Here is a 17,450-nt window from a genome sequence, read left to right on the forward strand (position 1 = left end):
TAGGAAGAGGGTGGAAGGGAAGGATGTTACACTAGTGAAGTACTGACAAAAGGGAGATGCACGGTCCTGGACTAGCATTTGGAAAGCCCTATTATTCTGATTCTGCAAGTATATGTCTCATTTCCCAGCAGTGATGCTGATCTAAGTCCTCAGTAGACTACAGGTAAACCTGAGGAAAGAAATTACCCTGGGATATCAAAATACAGTTCTTTGGAGATCTTAAAACTGAGGAATTGAGATCTCAATCTTCAAACTTGTATTGAACTTGAAATCTCTGTTGTGTAATTAGTTATATTAGTGCTGTTTTATGGTGCACTAGAGCAACAAACCTAGTGCTGAACGCCCCACTTAGTACTGTTTTGTCTCTTGGGGCTTTGGTTCACCGTTGGAATTGTTCAGCACTTTTTGACTCAGAACTGGAAGTCTGGCATGTTTTTTGGGTTTTGGATGAGAAAGTTCTGTGTTGCACTCTGAACAGATTGCATTCCAGAGACTGGCTCCGTGAGTGGACTGTTAGGGAGACCAATAAGTCACTCTTGTGATAATCATCTTGGCTTTGGCATTGAATGATGATTAGGCACCATGGTGATGAATGCTTGTTTGCTTCCCAAATCCTGTGCAGGAAAATATTTGCATAGAAGGAAGAAGGATACCTTTATTTGAAACTCGAATATCTATTTTAAGTTTTGTGAATATATAATTTCTAAGCATTATCCGCCTACTGAACAGCTGCCTTCTATCCTGCTAGTGTTGCTTTCTTGACTTTTTCCTCTTACAGCATGAGATAACAGCACTGGCAGTTTACTAATAGCTGTATCAATACCATTCCCAATATAGTCGTACTTGCTTTCTGTTTCCAGTTATAAATTGACTCGTGATTCATTCCTAGGGAGGAAGAGATAAGGAAAGCCCAGATATTATATAGTACCATATATATGGTACTATATGTGTCTATACACAGTACTTGTATAGTCCCTTGCCTTTTTATTGCCATTTACAGAACTACTTGAAAAGATGCACCACTGGCCTAAACTTTTTGCAGCTGAATGAATATGATCCAAGTTTAGCTGTAGGAGAGGCACCCTTGACCTTCCAGTGCAGTGACATGCATCGGGCTTATATCACCTATGTTTTATGTAATTAATCCTCTGATGGTTATTGTGGAAACCATGGTGGTTTTGTACCAACAAACAGATGTCAAAATTAAGAGCAGTTATGTTGTTGTGACAGAGGGTTTGTCTGTTCTTTACTCTGTTATTGTGCATAGTTAAACACAGTGTCTGATTCTGGTTTTCGCACTGCAGTTCATGTGTAACTCCTGCAGGGAGACAAATATCTCTCCTGTGGAGAAATAGTGGAGCCTTTTTTCCTAATAAATCATCTGGGCAGAGTGGGGGAGCAGCGTGGATGGAGATGGGCAGTTACCTCTGAATGTCAGGAAGCAGAGCCAAGCCTGAGAGATGATGAAAGAGAAATGTCTAGGGGTCTGTGTGGCATGGCTTACATCTTCTGCAGTTCAGGATGCCACAGGCAGCTGCTAGACCCGAAGCAAGTTTTGGTGAATAGCTCCACTATACAAGGTCTCTGGAGGTAGTGGGGACGTGAAATATATTTTTAGCCAGGACTCTTCCATTTATCTATGTTTGCTGTCAAAAGCCTATTTGATGCTTCTGGAGTGCTTGCCATTAAGGCAGTGATGCAGACCACACTGCTCCAAAATTGTGTTACCTCTGGTCCCATCTGTGTGATCAGCAGCGAAACATTTGTTTGCAAGCTGCCTGGCTAATAATTTCTTTAGAAAATGTTTCTGAAATAGAGTACTCACTCATTTATGACACTAGCCCTTAATATTTGACTTTGGTTCTTCATTACCATAAGGTCAGGTCAAAAACAAACTCTGTCCTGCCCTTCCTTGGTATTGTTACAGATTTTAGAATTCCTCATAGGAAAAGCTACTTTTTCAGCTTGGCCTCTTACAGTTTCTGTAGCTCTGCATATACTGTATAGTCCACCTCCATCCCTAAAAGACCTAGTTCTGTTAATGCTGAATAGCATTTCTTATCTGAAGTTCAAAGTATAGCCCCTGGTATCATTTCAATTTCATATTCCTTTAATAAGTGTTGGGTCTACAGCTGGATGATAGTCTGATACAGGCATCACTTTGGGTAGTGGTAGTTCTTCATCACCGGTGAGTGAAGACAGCAGGGACTACATAATTAATTCCAGTATTTTGATTTCATTTCATCTTAAGCCAACAATAGGAAACTCTGGGGCCTTTTCTCAGATAAATTTTATTGTACTAAATGGAATACTGAACGTCAAGCCTCTAGCAAATAAAATGAAAAAAATAATTATCAGGTAATGCAAAATTATGGCTTGTTTTATACCCAGGTCTTTAATAGCATACCTTGGTATGCGGTGTTCTTAATGAACTTCTGAAACTTCAGTGGTCACAGTCTGTTCCAAACTGTGTTTTTATTCTTTTTGGTTTGGATGGTAGAAGTTATAATTGAGTTTTGTTTCTTTATTGAAGTGAATTTAGTAACGGTAAAGGGTATTAGATTGGAGGTCCTAGAAATGGATGTCTTTAGGCAGTATTAGTCACTGGGCACGCTTTTGAGCCTGCTAACGAGGTTCCCTGTTATGATGTACTGCTGGGGGTCCTTTATGAGGGTGCATTCACAGAAGTTTGTTCTTCTTGGTCATTAAATGCTGAAACTGTCTTTGTATGCAAAATAGTAAAGTCTTGTGTTAAGGTGTTCCAGATACCATAGTTGTGCTCTTGATCCAGACGAAAACAATTTTTGGGTATCTTTGTGATTGATGGCTGCCTTTACACAGGCTTGCTCATGCTATATCACTTTTTTAAGGTAATTCATTCAGTATTTGGTGAACAGCTGGGGAAGGTCATTTTTCTAGGACAAGGCTTAATATAAAGTATCTGAGAAAAAACAAGCATGCAAAAGCATATTAAACTAAACTGAAATAATGTCTGAATGTGTTCACAGGACTTTTGTCTTGGTTTAACTGTGTCTGATTTAAGGTCATAACTTGAAATCCCTTAAATGCAGACTGCATGTAGAAAGAGGGTGTGGAGTCTGATTCCTGTATTTCATTTCACACCCTGGTTTGTCTGCCCTGTTAGCTCATGTCAGTATTATTAACTCATTCCTCACATCTGACACAACTGTCTGTGCTTGGGTTCTGACAGCAAACATGGCTGTCAGAATTGAATAGGGAATAGTTGACTGTGCGAGCATTCTTATCTCATAATTAAATTAACTTTTAAAATTTGTAAGAGGTATGCAAGTGATCAGAGGCCCCTGTTAAAGCAAAATGATGAGAAGAGGGGGCATGCTGATGTCTGCTATACAGTAAACTTCATTTCTAGGTCTTTCTCAACGGCAATGGTGTTGGACTTGAGCCTGTTTTCAGGAGAGCAATCTCGTCCCAGAGATTCTTCTATAACGAAGAATCTGGACATTCCCCTTCCATTACATTCCAGCTCTTTGTGGTCCAAGTTTTCTTTCATGTATGTTGAAATGGAGGGTCTGACTGTAAGTACCAAGAGCAAGAGGCATAATGTGGAGAGTAACCCATGACTTTGATCCTGCCACCTATTCAGTGAAGCATGACTTGGTGTGTTTGCCTGTTTCTGATGAGCATTGTTTACTTCCTGATGCACAGGAGCAGCAGAGAAGAGCTCAAAGCATGGAGCTGAAGACAGAACCCAGAATTTCATCATGGCCATGAAAGATCGAATGAAAATCCGTGAACGAAACAAGCCAGAGATCTTTGACTTGATTAGAGATGTGTTCTGTGAGAGCAAGTTGACACATGCTCAGCAGATGAAGACGGTGAAGCAGAGCGTTCTTGATGGCACCTCAAAATGGTCAGCAAAGATCACAATCACAGGTGAGTGAAGGGAGGCACAGGTTCACTCATTCTTGCTTGGGGCCCTAAGGTAAGGAAAAGTTGTGAAACTAGAGAGAGCAGGCTTCCCTCTCTCTGCTCAGTGCACAGGTGGCAGGTGGAGATGCTCCTGCCCTAGGTGTTGTAATGTGCCATGAGCTGAGGCTCATCAGAAAAAACTCTTATGAGTGATATTCCTCTTTCTTTGGCCAGGCTGATTTGCTGCTTCATATGGTGTGCGAACACAGAATTATTGGTGAATGGTTATAAAAACCCTTCTTTTTTCCTTCCAGTGATGTGTGCTCAGGGTCTGCAAGCCAAAGACAAGACTGGTTCCAGCGATCCGTATGTAACTGTTCAAGTTGGTAAAACAAAGAAGAGGACAAAAACAATTTTTGGGAATCTTAACCCTGTTTGGGAAGAGAAGTTTTATTTGTAAGTACTCTTACAAGGACTCGTAGCCCTCTTTGTGTGATCTGTACTTGACAGTTATGCCATCTTTGTCAACATGCAGTCCCACACTGCCTGTAGTGTATGAAGGTTTCATTTCTGCTTGACATTGTGTGCCCGTCTGGAGGGTTGATGTCTGTAATAATGTACGTAGTGCACGCTTGTCCACTTCATCTTTCTTGCTTTTATATAGATAATTTGTCTGCTCTGTGAGCGTTCTTACGTTAATGTTTCTAGAGAAAGATAAAGAAAGGAAAATCTTTAACTTGGTGACTTTTGTTCCTGTATAATAGAAGTAGTTTCGAAATTCTTTGGAATATAAAAGAGTGAAGTTTGTATAAAAGGCTGAGCAAACTTTCTGTGACCTGCTGCTGTGATTGGTGTTTGACCAACACAGGTTAAAGGTAGCTATTTGTTTGTCACTTGTCTGCAACACTGCCATCTCCCCCTTTAGTTCAGGAAAATCAATGTAACAATAACTTGAGGGATTATCTGCTTTCAAGATGAGCAATGTATCCATGTCTGTATTGAAAAGAAAGGCTGGAGGCACATTTTTTTAAAGTATCAAATATGCTCAAAAGACTGAAGAATGTATTATTCTATCCTGCTTTTATTGAATAAGTAAACACTACCCTCAATTTATCATTGAACACAATACAACACAAAAGGGAGATGTGAAATCCACTGGGTAAGTAGTTTCTGAAGATTCTGGATGATCTCTTTCAACCCCAGACATCTTTATTTCTTCTCTTTTTTCCCCCTCCTTGTTTTTCCCTTGTGCTTGAAGTGAGCTCTCTGCAAGCTGAAATTATATATTATAATCAAGCTTATATCAATCTAATTTTGTCTTTAAAATGCACAGTCCAAACAAAATTATTTTAAAGTAGTTTTGAGCTCCTCATTAACATCAGAAAAATCTCAGTGCTATTTTGAGAGAGTAAGTTCTTGGGTTTTTATTTATGTATTAAGTTTATTCTTACTTTAATCCAAAGTAATGGAACCTCTTGGTAAGTAGTAAGTATGCTTAGATGCCATTTGGTTAACTCTAGTCACAATAGCAGTAAGTCTGTGTGGGAGCCTTAAGGACCTTGATTTACCATGCCAAGTAGTTACCATGGTATTTGCAGTGTGTTCCCTTCTAATTTTAGGAGCTTCAACAAATACTATGTTTAAAGATAGATAGCACAACGTGATAAATGTCACAGTTTTAACAGTGCTGCTGTTTAGATTTTATCTGTGTCTATGATTCAGCAGATAATATGCTGCTGGGCATTAGAGTTGATGCTACTTTGAATCTTATCTATGTCTAGGTGGTTGTTTTAATTGCCTTGGAATAGCAGGAAGAGGTAAATGAATTGATGACTGTATCCAGATCAAATGCAGGAGATCACTCAGTACTGGCATCCGTGTGCTGTTTTATTGGTTGATGTCAAAGCTCAACATATGCTGGATGAGGAGGATCATTTAAAAGTGTGTGCAGTGCCAGTCTTTTTACATGCCTTTTTTTTTTTTTTCCTCCATGTGTGGGTCATTTTTTTAGAGCTTACTACTCTAAAAATTGCTGAAATCTTCTACCTTCCGTAACCCAATGGAAAGTTAAATCCGCATATGCATGACAATACCCATTACTTACCAAGCTTTTTTACAAGAGATTGCTACGACAATTGAGGTGCTCAATTTTGAGGGTTGAGGGTGCATGTGTTTTTTTTATAGTTAAGATAACTTGTTATAGTGGGAGAAAGATGTTAGGGTAGTTTTTAAAAGCCTACCTAGCAGCAGATGTATGAGAAGTCAGATGTTCAGAACACTAAAATATTTCAGTGGGTGCAAGATACACAAGTAGAGAGAGTTCAGGTCAGTGTTGTATAGGTTAGTAATTGCTGTTCCTCTACTGCTTGGCTTGTTGGACAGATTTGTTTGCAGCTGGTGTTCATTAGGTGCCCAGTGTCTTTTATGGGATCACAATTCCACCATAGTTTCAAAGGTTGGTTATGGAATCAAAAACATGTGTGTATCAGTTGTCATAGTGTTATTGTAATCCATGACATAAGCTGAGGCAGATTGCATACAGCTGAGCAATACAATAATTTCCACAGACTCAGTAAAGTTTATTAAAAGCAGCTTAAACAAGTTTTAAAAACTTTAAGGCTGCAATAACTATTTGAAATAGCTTCTCTGTGCTTATTTACAGTGGTGGATGGAAAAGTACATTAACTTAAAGCCATATTTAAGGAGATGTTGTGGTAGTTCTGACCCAATTTGGAAGTCCAAATTTAGAACTGTATTTTAGAAAAAGACAAGGTTGAAAAGACTTTGGGTTTTCATTATAAGCACTATTTAGGTCATTACTAGGCTATGTCACTTGGGCTTCTGCTTAGATTAATGACCAGTTCTTAGAGCATGTTCGTCACCAGGCAGGTGTCTTGTTTCTTTCTGAAAATCATCTTTTTGTATATTTTCATCCTTACCTTTAGGAAACATGTTACAGAGAACTTGCCTTTCAATTAAGTTTGAACACCTATGAAAATACAAGGAGCTGATCTTTCTGCTCAGTTCAAGGAGTTGCAGGCTTGATGCAGAGACTCCCCATGTATGGTGTCTGGCAGGATGAAGCTTGACAGGAGACTCCAGACATTGCTGCAAGTAAAAAAAAAAAAAAAAAAAAAAAAAGTTGTATCAGCAAGCACTAATGAATTGTGCTTCCCTTGGCTTTACATTCTATTCCTATTTTGTTATAATCCCAGATCCCTTTCCTTATAGCTATGTTGAGCAGGCTAGTAGGTATTCTTCTTCATTTGCCCTCTAGACTTATCTTCGATGCCCTCAGCCTCTCTTGCCCTTAACTCTGGACAGAAAGCAGTATGTATCCTATCTTCAGTTGGTTCTGAGTTGTCTGGTTCGATGGGTACATAAAAGACATGTGGCTGCCGACTTTCCAAGAATGGTAGCTAGTTTGGAGATCTCTTCTCCATCTAGCTGGTAATTTTTCACACAGTGTGTTGAAATGCAGAACCTTTGAAAATAAATTTGTTATGAACTCATTTCCCTAGGAAACAGCCCAGTAATGTGAGAGGGAAGATATTTTTGTAATCTCCAGTGCAATTAAGACAAGGCTTTAATTCTCCATTTAGACATAATTTGGACTATAGGTAGAAAATACTGGCTTTCTAGTAATCTCTCTTTGTAAAGGCTGAAACTGAGCATCTATTTGAACAAGTTACAATGGTAGACAGGTTTTAAGAGTTCCATTTTAATAGAAGAATTGTGGGCTCAGCTACAGATTTGCTGTCCATACCATTTTTTATTTATTTTTTTGAGGAAGGAACGCAGTCTTAAATGATGAGCACTAGAAGTTACTGGATGCAAACGGGGCTTTGCTAGGTTTCTTGGCCTAGGCACAAAATGACTCCCTCATTTTAAAGTAAAATCCCCTTGAAGTTGTATTGTCTGAATATATCTGTGCACAAGGCCTTAATGGTGGGTGTGAAATCATTGCCTGGAACAGATTGCATTGTCAGTGGGCAGTTTGCAAGAGGCAAGTTTATTCTCTTACTACAGAAGACTAACTCAGTTAAAGTAAATGCGGTGCCTCCTGCTAGCAGATAACCAATATTTTACTAGGACATGCAGAGCCACAGATGATATACATTCCTGTTAATCCTTTGGGAATGGTGCTTTTGCATAGCTAACCACTGCGTTGTCACCCAAAAGGTTCCATTTGGTTGCTCAATTTTCCTTTCACCTGCTGAGCTTGTTATCAAGCTCAGCATCTTTCAGTAATCTCTGTGGTTATATGAGATTGTTTCAGTGTTGTTTTTTAGTCTTTACCTTTGGAGACCACCATGTTTGTAAATGTCACTGGAACTCTGAATCCTCAGCCTCCTCTGTTCATTGCGTGGCAGGGACCATTTGGTTGTCTTGCTTTCTTTATTCTCTAGGTACTGCAGATGCTGAAAATGGCACTCTGATGAAATACTGCTTGTTTCCCTGCTCAGTGACCAATGTGAAATTTATATTTGAATTAAAATTGATGCCCCATGGCAAGCACCTTTTGGGAAGCTGAGTTAATATAGCTAAGGATGTAAAGCTCAGAATCACTTTATCTGCTCTTTGTAGTTAGAAGAGCTGCATGATTAATTTGTGCAGCCAGTGTTGTAGCATTGGGTAATGGCAAAATGATTGTACTTGTTAACAAGCTTCATGCAACTAAGAACAGAAAATTCATTTCTTTGTTCTTAGACAGCAACAGCTGGATCTCATGGCATATTCTTGTGCTGTTGTGCTTAACTTATAAACTGCTAAGGATTTTAGCCTTGTTCTCTTACCACTCTGATTTTGCTTTCAGTGTATTTTTTGCTGTCTTTTTTTTCTCCCTGACTAAAGAGCCTTGGTATCATTTAAAAATTCATCTGACCTGAAAAGTTTTGTAATCTGTTCCCATTGAGGCTGGCCACAGCAGACCTCCCAGTTGGATGCTGCCATTTCTAGACACTTTCATTTGAACCACACCCAAATCTTCCTGCTTTTAAAGCCAGACCATTTCCTGAAGACTTATTTCCTGAAGTGTATGTAGTTACAACTCTTTGTGGGCTTCTCATACTGATTACTGTAACTACTCTTTTTGATTTTCCAGAAAACCATTTTGATTTTTTTTGGCACTTTGCTCCTCAGAAGCTAAAATGTTTGCAGGTCCTAAAGTTCTGCTGATCTGTTCTTCTGTCCTGTACATTTTCCCACCTCCTGCACTCACATCCCCTACTTCTGCAAGCTGCTCTGCCCTTTTTGTCTGTCCTCTACCACTGCATAAAATATTCTCTGCACCAGACTGTGAAACTTTACAGGCCCTTCTTGAGGGCTGCATCTGCAATTGTGCAGAAGGGAAACTGCTCATAGAACATGGCTATATAAATATTCGCTAGACTCTTTGAACCATAAATATTTTTTTTAATATCAAAGCACAACGAAACTACTTAAATCTGGGCTTGACTTGACCTACTTTTAAATCTGCAAAATATTGTTGATACCTCTGCTCCCTCACTTCAGTCGTTTGTTCTTGCTATATCTGCTTCTTGCTTTTCGTCTTTATTAGCCTGTCAGCTCTACAAAGCAGGGGCTGTCTTCCTCTCTGTAAGTTGCCAAGCACACAGCAGAGTCATGATTGCACTGGGGTCTCTGGGCTCTCCTGTTCTTCACGCAGAAAATATGAGAAAACAATATAGTTTAAGAAAACATCTTCATGTGAAATGGGTGTGTTGAATGATAGGGTTGTGTTGGCTTCTTACCTCTCTAATCCACACAGTGCATTTTAGAGATAGACAATCTATGTCTGAAGGCAGTATTAATGGAGTGAAACTGAGGTCTGGGTGTATCCTGCAGGGTTAACGTCCTGATAATACCTTTCTTGAGATGAGAAGTTGATAGGAAAGAAATATCCATGTGGATGTGTGTGGTGGTTTTACTCAGGTCAGCAGCCAAGTTCCACCACAACAGCTCTCTCACTCCCCCTCCTCATAGGAAAAGGGGGAAGAAAATATGATGGAAAGGGCTCGGGTTGAGATAATGGCAGGGAGATCACTCACCAATTATCATGATGGGCAAAAGAGACTCAGTGTAAGGAGATTAATAAAATTTATTGCTTATTAATAACAAGCTAGAGCAGTGAGAAACAAAAGAAACTAAAAACACCTTCCCCCCATCCACCCTCTTCCACCTCCTCCTCCCAAGCAATGCAGGGGAACGGGCAATGGGGGCTGCAGTCTGTCCCTCTCCCTCATGGTCCCTCTCTGCCCCTGCTCCCCGTGGGGTCCCTCCCATGGATGCCGTCCTTCCCAAACTGAGCCCGCGGGGGCTGCCCACAGGCAGCAGCTCTCCAAGCACTGCTCCCACACGGCTCTGTCCCACGGGGTCCATCCCCCAGGAGCAAACTGCTCCAGCACGGGTCCCCCATGGGCAGCTGCTCCCCCCAGACCCCCTGCTCCTGCGTGGGCTCCTCTCCACGGGCTGCAGCTCCGGCCCGGGGCCTGCTCCTGCGGGGGCTCTCCATGGGCCGCAGCCTCCTCCAGGCCACATCCACCTGCTCCAGCGGGGGCTCCTCCACCCATGGGGGGGCTGCAGCGTGGAGATCTGCTCCTTGTGGGACCCATGGGCTGCAGGGGGACAGCCTGCTCCACCAGGGGCCTCTGCACAGGCCGCAGGGGAACTGCTGCTGTGTGCCTGGAGCACCTCCTGCCCTCCTGCTGCACTCACCTGGGGGCTGCAGGGCTGCTGCTCACTCCTCACTCTCCCAACTGCTGTTGCACAGCATTTTTTTTTTCTCTTTCTTAAATCTGCTCACCCAGAGGCACAAACAGTATCGCTTATTGGCTTGGCTTTGGTCCGCAGCGGAACCATCTGAAAACAGGCCCTTTTCTGACATGGGGCAGTTTCTGGATTCTTCTCACAGAAGCTACTCCTACAGCCCCCCACTACCAAACCCTTGCCATGTAAATCCACTACAATGTGACACAAATGGGCATTAAAAAAACCCTTATGGGTATTTACCAGACTCTTTCTCTTCATGACCGTAGATTCACTAATATGAACTAGCGGTGTCAGAAGGATACAGCTTTTTATTTTGGCACTCTCTGTACTCTAAACTTATTATCCTTACTGTGGGTTCCTTTTTCATATCTTTGTTTTGTAAACTGCTGGACGAAGTTTTATGGGTGTAGACTTTGTATGTCTTCTGGTATAACCTTGCAACCCTTCGAGGTTCCTGCACCCTCATGAGGGTTGCCATGTCCCTCTAGCATTCCAGCAGTGGGAGCTGAAGTAAGAATCCTGCAACAACTGATTAACCAATTCAGCACAAATGCCATTTTTTCCCCACATCAGAGTACAAATCACTGACTTGAACATATTAGGGTCATTTTTAGATGTTTCTTTTACTTTCTGCCTGCTCTTTTGGAGGACAGGATGCACATGTATTACTCTGTCCCAGACCTTAGCCAGCATCTTAGCCAGTTTGGGCCAACATTCATAGACAGACAGAGGTCTCAAACTTATTAAAAAACATAGAAAGTGATTGTTAGAAGTTTCAGCTAGATTAGAGGGATACAAATTATTAACTTCATTGTGGTAGACTATAACATAAATTCTGGAGTTGCCTTCTATGCTTAGCCACCAATATACTGATTAGTGTGCATGTATCAGTGTGGCACTGTGCACAGGCATCAGAAGTAACAACAACTTTGTGTTTCCCCTCAGCCCAGTTGATAGCTGGGCATGGGAAGATGTCAGAGCACTGACAGCACAGGGGGGATATGTTTGAGTCTGGGGAAGGCCAAGGGGGAATGTGATAGAAGAGCTGGAGGTAGTGTGTGGGATAGGGAGCAAGTCAGCAGAACCAGGCTCTGCTGGTTCCACTGCTCCTGCAACTACTGGCATTAGGTAGGAAACTCCATGGAAAGAAATTCATGATTTTAATTTTTTCTTGCAGATACAGTGTGCTGTTTCCTAAAAATGTTTCTTTGATACCCTGAAGTATCAAAGTAACCTTTTTAAACATAAAATGGCACGACTGCAAACATCAGAAGAATGTAGATACAAAAGAAAAAGTCATTTTCTGAGTCACACAACAAAGAGAACCTGGTTTCCAGTTCCTCACACTCTGAAATGGGCATGAACACGTTTGATAGTTTCTTCCCTATGACAAGGTCTCAAAGAGTTTTTTCTTTGCATCCTCTTGGAAAAGCTGTGGGAGCTCGGCTGTGTGGTAGACTGGGCAGACACATGTATGCACACATTGTTAGGAAACCACTCTTTACAAAAATGTAGAAGAAGTAGGGCAGGCATCTTTAGAAACTTGCCAGCTCCTGTAGTAATGAAGGGGAAAGTTTCTAGCAGCAGAATGTGTTAGCCACAGTCTTATGGAGCCGGGTTGCTGTCACTAATCAGATGCCATTTTTATTAGCTAGAAAGCCTGCTATCAGTTAAGCTCAAGTTGGCCAATGTTTGTGGTTCTGTTTTGGGGTGTGCTGTAAAAGGTGAGCCAGTGTTGACCCAACTGTCTTCCTTCACTGAAAGAAAAGACTGTGGTTCCTACAGACTTAGATGAAGATGTTTTGTAGGTAAGCCACCAGCCTAAGTCTTTCAGCTGCTGTAAGTGAGTGATAAGGTGCTCTCGCTGGCATGGGAGCAGCATGAGGAATATGAATTGACTGGTCTCTTAAAAACAATAGAAGTGTGGTAAAGTAGAAGTTCCAGTAGCTCAGCAAATGCTACTGCAAAGTCTGCTGTGGCACTTAGCAGTGAGTTATGCTGTTGCAGCCCAAGTGAAGGGTGATAGGCACTTGGGGAGTATGGGACAATGCATGTGGAACCTGAAGTAGATTTAGGTCTAAACAGTAAATGTTTTCCTAAAGGAAAGAGGAAGTTTTTGAACATTGGTAGTAAAGACAAGTAAGATCAAAGCTGTCTTAACAAAGAACTGCAGTGCCAGAAGGTGAGGTCTGAAGAAGTCAGGAGTTAACTTGTTGGTGCTTTGTAAATGCCACTTTGTACTGATCTGTGTTTTTAGGCACATGTGTCCTGAACGTTTAAGGTACTGCCAGGATGTACATTTGTACACTGTGTCAGGAACAGAGGATTTCTTTCATCTGCTTATGATGTGTTGCCGGTATGCACTCAGATAAACTAGAGAGCTACAGAAAGCAGCAGTCCAAGCATTCCCTGCCTGTGAACTCTTGCTGCATGTTTTTGTTTGTTTGTTTGTTTTTTCTCAGAGGAAAACATCCTTGAAGTTGAGAAGGAGGAAGGGAAGAAACATTGAACCTTCTTTCTTCTGATCTCTAAATACAGCTTTGATTTTACAGAGAAGGAAGGAAACAAGGATGCTTTCTGTCAGTGATCAAAACTGCCTAGAATTGCTACTAACTTTCACAATAGTAATTCCCAGATATCCCTCTTCACTGGAAAAATCACTCGAAGGTGCAGGGTTTTCTGTTAAGCAGCCCTGGATCACAATAGTGGCAATAAGATCCCAAATGATTTCTTGGTAAGGAGCATGCAAATGCCAGTCATGCCATATCCTATTGACCGGGTTTAGCAGATCTCTTCTGACCCATTTCTTCCTTCTCCCTGTTGCTTAGCAACAGATGCAGCATGTTAACGTTAAAAAGGCTGGAAAACAGGCCTTCCGCAGAAGTTGCCTGTTTTCATAGGTTTTATTTCCTTGAGGGCAGACATTTGTAGTGGTTATGGTGAGTAATCACCCTTGTCATGGTCTCATGTGAGCATTCAGATTGCTTTATTGTATTGCATGCCCTGTAAATGAGCACAGCTTTTATTATAAGGTCTTTTTACCCACTTCTGACATCCAGGAGCCTGTTTGCGTCTACAAAAGGTGTATGAGCACCTACAAAGAAAGGGGGCTGCAAATTCTGCCTGTGCACTAGGGTGAAAGGTGCAGGTTCAGCAAGCAGTAAAATGCTTTTTTTTAAAATGGAAATGTCTTTACTGATCTGCCTAAGACATGGGGAAAGTATCAGTCTCAGCTGTGAATAATAGACAGAATCAATTCCAGTAATTAAATACCAACTTTGCTACTAATATATCCCACCCTTTCATCCCACGCACAGGTAATGTTTGTATGATCTGAATATAATGTATTGTATATTAACACACTACTGCTTCGTGACTGTTCTGAAATAAGAAAACTATCTCCACCTGGGTTATTTATCTTTCTAATTAAAAAAGATAATGAAAAGTGTTTGTCATAGGTGTTGACCATGCAGTCCTAGATACTGTATGAGTGTAAACAGAAGTAGCCTTCAACACATACAGCCAAACAGGAGATCGTGTATGGGGAGGGCTATGAGAAAGCAATGTGATGCTTATCAGTGTTTTTTTTGGGGGGAGTGTGCAGGCTGAGTTTACCAGCCTAGCGATCATCTTTTGCAAGCTTAACAGCAAAACCAGCAACAGTGAAAAGAATTCCCCGGTTCGGGGAGCTGCTCCTGAGAGTGAGGAAGAGCAGAGGAGTCACAGCCACTTAGCAAGTCTGAAGTTGGTGGCTGCGGTCAGGGCGCTCTCCTTCAGTGTGCATCTGAAGTGCAGTATCTAACACATCTCAGGGACATTTAGAGTTCACCAAAAAAACATTGTGTGATTACTATAGGATTCTGTGCTTTTAAATAAAGTAATTGTTTTTATCTTGTTTATGCACTGCTCTGTAGTTAGTCAGGCAGGTCAAAGGGATTGTAAAGCATTTAGTGTAGGAATGTCAGCTACATTATGAGCTCTTCAATATTATATTTGTCTTGTTCTCAGTGAGTGCCATAATTCCTCTGACCGGATCAAGGTGCGAGTGTGGGATGAAGACGACGACATCAAGTCTCGTGTCAAACAGAGGCTGAAGCGCGAGTCGGATGATTTCCTGGGACAGACAATCATTGAAGTCCGTACGCTGAGTGGTGAAATGGATGTGTGGTACAACCTTGGTGAGTGGGGCTTTGGGACTGAAAACATGTCGTGTATCAGTTTGGGAACATGTGAGAACTATCTGGGCAGTTTGTAAGAAAGGACAAAAAAAAAAGCCTGCTTGTCTAGATGATTTTAAGGGACATGATGATGCTGCAGAGCAGCTGCAAGGCTTTTGTCCCAGTTAAAATGAAGTTCAGGAGTATAGCCTGTCAGAACAGTGATTTTTTTTCTCTTGTTAGGCTCTGGAAAGTAGAATGGGTAAATGCTTGGAGCAGGGCTGGAAGTAAGGAACAAATTTCACATCAGTCAGCTGTATCCTTAGAAAAGGGATCTGAGCGACATCTTCTTGACACGCTGGCATTTTCTAAGTGGCCGTGGTAAAATCTTGTCTTGGCTGTGTGTGTGATATACTGAACTCCATCACTTGCTGTCATATGAGTCTTTGTCTAGAGAGGTTTGCAGTACAGTCCTTGGTGGTTCTAGTTCAGCTGACTGGATCAAAGCCCAGGGACCCTATAGCATGTGCTCTCAGAAGGGCTGGCTTATTTGTAAAGAAGTATATGTTGTTCTAGCTAGATGTGTCATATCTAGAGTGTATCATATCAGTGATTTCCTGATATCTACTTAGTCTTTAATGTTTTGAAAGAAAAAAGTCAGAAAGTTTTCTCCATGGTAATATGAAGAAGAGGTTGGACTAGGTGATCTTGGAGGTCTCTTCTGACCTAGACGATTCTGTGATTCTATTAATTATAAATTCAGCCTGAGCTTCCAGCAGTTTCTGTTAGTGTTGGCACACCAAAGATGCCTATGCTCTGAATGTGAAAAACCTATGTAATTGTTGATGATTTTTCCTTCTAGAGAAAAGAACGGATAAGTCTGCGGTGTCTGGGGCTATTCGTCTGCAAATCAACGTGGAGATCAAAGGCGAGGAGAAAGTGGCTCCATATCACATTCAGTACACTTGCCTTCATGAGGTAAGGAGCAGTTCAGCTCATTCAATGTTATGTTCCTCCTTTCTGTCAAAGAAACAATTTTCTGACCTCTATTTCCTTAAAATGTTCCTTCTTGCCCTAGGTGAGCCTTCTTTTGGCTGCTGCACAGGTCTGGAAAGTCACTGAATCATCAGACCTGCATTTGTACAGAAGGCCAGGAAGGCTTTAGGCTCGCCCCCCCATGCTGAATGCTGGCTGGCTCAGTCTGTCCCACTGCCACAGCTGTGCTGCTGTCAGGCAGTGATCAGACAGTGGTCCAACTCGTAGCCCCCACTAGTATAACATGAAGAAACTTAGGAATTTCCTTATCTGATGTGTTCAGCATGTACTATACCTGTGTCTTTCTTTAGAGAAAGCCTTCTAAAATGTAAAACTCCAGACCAGATCTGTTTCAGAATTAAACATTTGCACATTCCTTTTGGGATCCCAGATATACAGCATTTCCATGGGAGATGCTGTGTTTTTTACTGCTACTTGTCTCTGAACATCGTGAACAGAACCACTTGTGTATTGCGTGCAGCAAGGAGCAGTTATATCATTGCAGTTTACACCTGGACAGTTGGTCTGTGATGCATGATGAAAAGTTACATTTTCTACCTTAGCTGCTTTTTGAGTAAATTCTGTTTGGGTTAGGGTTTTGACTCTGGCCTGTGAGCAGTGCAGATACTGTTGGTATAAATTCCTCGTACCACTGGTGTGTAGCTATGAACAATTATTGGGGAATGGAAGATAAGCTGTGGTTGCTGGGTACTGATCTATCTTGAGATGGACTAAGACAGGCAGGCAGAGCTGTAGAAGTTGGGAGAAATTCAAAGACTTATGAGAATGTCTGAGAGATGCATGGTGCTCAGTCTGTTTATCAAGGAGAAGGCATGTGACAGGATTAGTCTTTAAGTGCCTGAATAGGGAAGAGTAGCAATAGCCTCTTTCACCTTATAAATAAGGATATCACAAGGTCCAGTGAAGTTTAAGCAAATTCAGATTAGAAAAGGACAGATGTGTCACAGATGAAAGTTCAGCTACAGGAACAACTTATTTTTCCAGACAAAGGGCGTGATGATCCCTGCAGTGTCTTTTGGCCTTACCGGGAAAGAGACAGACTAAGCTTAAGTGAACACAAGTTTCTTTTAGAAGTGTGTTTTGTGTTCTTCAATATAAATTTGCTGTTTTTTAATTCAGTGACTGCTTCTGCTTCATAATCCATTTCATTTTTATCCTGATGCGTAATCACTTGCTTCCGCTCATTTTTGGAAGTATGTCTCTTTTCAAGTATCACCTTCTTTCATTTGTACATCATAAAATGAAGATGATTTACAGCTAGAATAATTTAATCAGGAAAAATAGTTGTTTAATGCAGTGTCTTCTAACTCCTAATTAGATCATTAGACTTTTGCATCCCTTACTACCAGGGAGCCAGCTGTCTGAAAAGCTGATGAAATCTGTAAGAGACATAAATTTGAGGATTACTGAGAAACCCACTGAACTGAATTGCAATTTCTGCACAGCAATAATAGCTTGAAAGGCTTTCCAGTGTTAGATAAGGCAAAAGGTTATGATGAATAATAACACAAGTGTCCAGTTGTTAATGGTGATTTTAAGGACGTCCTTTAAAAAAATATATATGTACTGTTCCAC

General features: G+C 41.2%; 1 protein-coding gene and 1 long non-coding RNA gene across 5 annotated transcripts in view; one reads left to right on the plus strand and one right to left on the minus strand.

The window, feature by feature from the left end:
* The window catches only part of UNC13B (unc-13 homolog B), a 212,014-nt gene that overhangs the window by 133,483 nt on the left and 61,081 nt on the right, over positions 1 to 17,450 (plus strand). For all 4 annotated transcript variants that reach the window (XM_072030926.1, XM_038170586.2, XM_038170582.2 and 1 more), the window contains 4 exons: positions 3,688 to 3,915; positions 4,206 to 4,347; positions 14,671 to 14,840; positions 15,682 to 15,797. In XM_072030926.1, coding sequence (XP_071887027.1) covers positions 3,688 to 3,915; positions 4,206 to 4,347; positions 14,671 to 14,840; positions 15,682 to 15,797 — 656 coding nt within the window. The remainder of the gene's footprint in view (positions 1 to 3,687; positions 3,916 to 4,205; positions 4,348 to 14,670; positions 14,841 to 15,681; positions 15,798 to 17,450) is intronic.
* LOC140000653 (uncharacterized) lies at positions 5,037 to 11,935 on the minus strand. Its single transcript, XR_011805735.1, has 5 exons — positions 9,645 to 11,935; positions 9,387 to 9,549; positions 8,191 to 8,312; positions 6,831 to 6,999; positions 5,037 to 5,164 (listed from the first exon to the last, which is right to left on the minus strand). It is a non-coding gene; the product is annotated as an uncharacterized lncRNA (long non-coding RNA).

This window comes from Anas platyrhynchos, chromosome Z, assembly GCF_047663525.1.
Source record: "Anas platyrhynchos isolate ZD024472 breed Pekin duck chromosome Z, IASCAAS_PekinDuck_T2T, whole genome shotgun sequence".
Taxonomy (NCBI): Eukaryota; Metazoa; Chordata; class Aves; order Anseriformes; family Anatidae; genus Anas; species Anas platyrhynchos.